Below are 4707 nucleotides of genomic sequence, written 5' to 3'. Positions count from 1 at the left end.
ATGCCGAGTAGTCGGTAATCAGTTGCAATATCTGTTTTATTATTACAGCTTACGACAAAAACTGAAATTTTGTCGATCGACGTCATTTTGTTGTTGTTGTTGAAACTATATCTTAATTTGTGATATTTTAGAACTGATTTAGAGTCCGACCGAATTTAATATTATTTTTTGGTTTTAATGTCGAATGGCTATTAAAGATTTTACTAGTTCCTCCAAAAAAAACAAACATTTTAGGGCTTTTGTAAGAAAATTTCGAGATTATAGTGTTTTTCTTTAAGCCATGGAGATGTGATTAGTTAATAACAATTATATTTCTTACGTTTATATAGTTCAATATAACAATAGAGAACCCGAAACGTTATCAGATTTTTTTTTTAAGTGTACGTACCTATCTCTATTGCATGACAAATTGACAAGATAATATATAATTACAAATGTGTGATGTGTGGGAATATAGATATTATGTGAGATAATTCCAAACAACAAAATGTTAGTTATGATTGATAGAAGCCTATTCATCTTATGTTAATAGTTCTTTAACGACTCTTGGTTTATTAGTGATAACGACAGAAATTGCCGATCTAAATGCATATACGCAACCTAACATTGGAAAAATATTAAGTCCCGGTACATTGTTCTCTTATATAATATTTTGATTGCCTTTGTCGACTTCCTTCGGAACATGTATCAACGTCTTTCTTATTCTATTCGAAATTTGACTTTAGATAATATTGTATTTTACGTCTATCTCTCGTGGAACATATGTCATATACGTGCGAGTCGTGGTTCTCGGTTTAGGAAACTGGTTTAATGAGCTAGATCGTGCATGATCGGGGGCGGTTTAAGATTTTGCTTTTGCATGGTGTTTAAATGGTATTTGTAGCCATGCACAATAATCTTAGTTGTTATTTTGTAAATGTACGAGAAATTAAACGAGTGTCAAAAATGATATATATATGATTAATTATAAAGACCTGAAGCATAGATTGGATTTGTACGTACGTAGGATTAGGTCATAGATCTTCAAAATCAAACCAAACATATTTGGATAGCCACCGTACGTTGCAAACTTTGGGACGCATTTAGAATCACTCCAATCAATGTTTTGAATCAAAGATGAAGCACTATTACTAAAACTTGTGGCTATCTTCTCTTTTTCGACACATAACCACGATTCATATTCGTGGCTATACAATGTGTTCGATGTTGGTTCATATTATATGTTATTGAACTAACCAAAAGGTTACAAGCCCTACAAAAAACTGTCTATTTTGTGTATATATGCATGTGTATCAGTGTATGCATGTGACCTGTCTCAATTTGATATAAGTAGCATAAATTTTTCTAGTTTCGTCCGCTCATTACTCATCAAGTCATTAGGAATGATTTTCTTGTTTTCTCTAATGGGCCTTATCCAACAAGTGTTTAAAAGTCTAGCCCAGTACAGTTAATTAGGCTGAATCGCAATTATGGCTTTTGTGTGGAGGGGACATTCACCAAATTGTTCAAGGGCCTGTTACATTCGTCGTTTACGTTATCGCTCCGCTCTTCTAAGTTCAACTCCCTTACTCTCGAGTTATAATAACATAAATGTTTTGTTTTAAGTTTTAATCCTTGATTTGATATCAAGTATACTTGTTGTTATATCCTGATTTATCGAGTATTAATTCTTAAAAATATTTTACGTACGCGCGGTATGTTGGGAATATCGGCTGTTAAATCTTAGACGTGGTACATCCATATATCCAATCTAACGTTTTCGATCTTAATAAGTCCTATCAAAGAGGCTCAAGTTTGGCCGAAAGTATAGTTTTGCTTTCTAGCTAGAGTGAGTCGATTAAAATGATTACATTTGCCACGGAGATTTCTTTTTGATAATCATGAAATTTTCCTTTGATTTCTAGAGTGTGTTTCGAGTTTCAAAAATTAATTTCCATGATGGCACGGTCCAAATCTATATAAATCGAAAAAATAATGTAAATCACTCTTCCCTAAATTGATGCCAATATCCAAAAACTATATAGCAAAAATATAAATAATTATTTTTCTTGTACTTGTATGTTTTAAAATAGGAAAATTCGCAAATGTAACTAGGCAACCATATAAGACAAAGAGTAATGACGATAATTTATTTATTTTAATAAGAAGCCTCTGGATAATATGTGAATAATAACGATGTTTTTAAAACTCGATCAGAACTATGCGATGTTCCAATTAAAACAAAGTAACCAATGAAGAGCCAAGATCTGCACGCGCTCTTTAGCAAAACCGGTCACCTGGTTGGTCGCTCATGTTAGCTGCATTAGGTATCTCGAAGTGCCAGAGTCTACCAGCGGAGTTGACTTTATACTTCTCGCAAAGGAACTCATTAGCGAAAGCTTTCTCTACTTTACGGTCAACGTCATGAAGGAACACGTGTGTGGTGCCATCACCTTTCCGGTTACGTGCCATGATGGCTGAGGAGAATATCGCAGCCATCCTCCCTGGTGCTAGTGGGAAGTACCCTTTTGGTGCGTCTACCATGATCAGATCCCATTCAGTATCATAGAACTCATCAGGAAGTGAAGTCAACGCCAAGGGACACTTTTCGTTGTTTCGGATCGGGAAAGCATTAGCAGGTAAACACATGGGTTCGGTCTTGTAGGTTGAGAGAAGACGACCAGCTTGAGAAAGGTGTGTTCGGTACTGAACATGGTGGGCTCTTAGGGACGGTGCGTCCTTGAGAACGGCCTGTATCCAGTCAGGATCTTCTTCTAGGAATACAGTGGTGCCACCTGGATTGAGAGATGCCCACATGAGGGAGTCACGGCCAAGGCCAAAGACTAGGAAATTGCAAGGGAGACGCTCCTTGAGGACGTTTAGAGAGATCGAGATCTCTTCGAAGGATTGTTGAGGGACGGTTTGTGAGGTGGCATAGTGGACGATGGATTGGAGTTGGAGTGGGGTGGATGAGTATTCGGCTATGGTAGAGGCCGTGGTCTTAGCCGTGGAACAAAGTGATAAAGTGTTGTCTGTAGCTCGGATGAAGCTTGTGATGAGCAGTGCACCACCTAAAAGACCAGCTAGAGCAACCGCTAGGAACCATGGTCGTTCAAGAAGCGTTTGCTTTGAACCTTTGGACTTGTCTTGGGTCATGTTTGTTTTTTTCTTTGGGTTTGGCGAGAGAGGCTGATGAGTCGGAGTTATACAAAGGTGAGGGGATCGGGTGAGGAAGTGGTGAAATAATGGTAATGAGAGAGTCAACGAATATGAAGCACGTCGGTCTCAATCATTGCACGTAATAATGTAATAGTAATATGATTGATCAACCCCTCGTTGTTCTTTTAATCTAATTTACTCATTTCTTTTTAAGAACACATCTCAGATGAACAAATATGTTTAACTATTTACATTTTAATTGTAAAACTTTCAATTTGGGTAATTGTAAACATTTGACAAAAAATAATAGAAAAATGTTATGGATGCGAGTTTGACATGAGATTAAATAGTGGTTCAGTAATATGCACAATACAAACGAAATTTACTCTAGGAAGCTAAACATATATTTTTTTCAGAATATAATATGATCCGAACAAGATTTTATGGCCTTGGCAATATTCATTCCTACAAATTTAGATGAAACTTGTAATGCTAAATTTTTCCATATCACGATCTCATTTTCATTTATATATATAATGAAGGTTGTTGCAAGAGTACAAAAATTTAAACTTGGACGTTTTAAGACAATTTGAAACTTGGACGTTTTTAATACCTTCGGAATTGACACATATATATACACCTTACGGACACAAATATATAAAAACCCCATGTACATAGAACATAGTTATTATAGATCATTCAAAGAGACAAACTAAGATCAAGAGAAGAGGTATGTTTACAAAAATTAATTAGTCTGCTTTATGATAGTAAAACAGTATAAACCCGTCTACCTTAGAACGTATAAAGACTCTTAATCACTACTATATTAGTACTGTTAATCCCAAAATAGTATTAATCCATTGTGTATGAAAAAATTGTTTTACAAAATATTTGGGAAGATGATTAATGAAACTCACCATTTTATTTCGAAAAGTAAGATTTGGTTTCTATAAATGAAATAACGTGAGAAAATGTGCTATGTAAATGCATAACATTGTTTTAAAGAATCTCATTTTCACTGTATTGTTTTTTTCTTTTTGTCATCAAACTTTTCACCTTCTTGTCTTGCCAAGAATTATATCAAAATGTAGAGTTTTGTTTATCATTCATTCAGATTTTCTGAAAACAAATTTTATTTTCTTAATGAAAAAGAGGTTTTAGAATTGGCACCTCAAATTGTAATTTATTGTATGAATCACTATCCATAAAAGTCTGTTGCAGACAAATATAAAATAAAAAAAAATTAAACTCATAACTTTTAAATTAGTAATGGTAAAAAAGTTTTTTAAAATATCAAAACCAACTACACATTAAAGTTTTGGAAATTAATACACATGAAAGTTTTACAAATATCAAAACCAATTAATAGAGTTTCGTGAATTAAGGATTAATTAAATAACATTAAAGGAAATTTTTTTGGGTCAAAAAAAACATTAAAAACATTAACTCTTCAAGAAAAATAATAAAAACCTGCCTTAATATAATGTTTTTTTCAATATTATTTAGTAAATTTCCTTTTTTTTTTCTTGTTACATTATAAAAACAATCTGGTCCAAAATTTTCTCCTCT

The 4707-nt window shown here is 33.7% G+C and overlaps 1 protein-coding gene across 1 annotated transcript; it reads right to left on the bottom strand.

Moving 5' to 3' along the window:
- Positions 1-2105: 2105 nt before the first annotated feature.
- LOC17895261 (probable methyltransferase At1g27930) lies at positions 2106-3380 on the bottom strand. The gene has a single exon (XM_006301356.2). It carries the CDS (start codon positions 3133-3135, stop codon positions 2260-2262), a length of 876 nt encoding a protein of 291 aa, XP_006301418.1. The 5' UTR covers positions 3136-3380; the 3' UTR covers positions 2106-2259.
- Positions 3381-4707: the final 1327 nt, after the last annotated feature.

This window comes from Capsella rubella, unplaced genomic scaffold (assembly GCF_000375325.1).
Source record: "Capsella rubella cultivar Monte Gargano unplaced genomic scaffold, Caprub1_0 scaffold_2, whole genome shotgun sequence".
NCBI lineage: Eukaryota > Viridiplantae > Streptophyta > Magnoliopsida > Brassicales > Brassicaceae > Capsella > Capsella rubella.
Note: the sequence above shows the minus strand (reverse complement) of the source record. Positions and strands in the feature narration are given on the sequence as shown.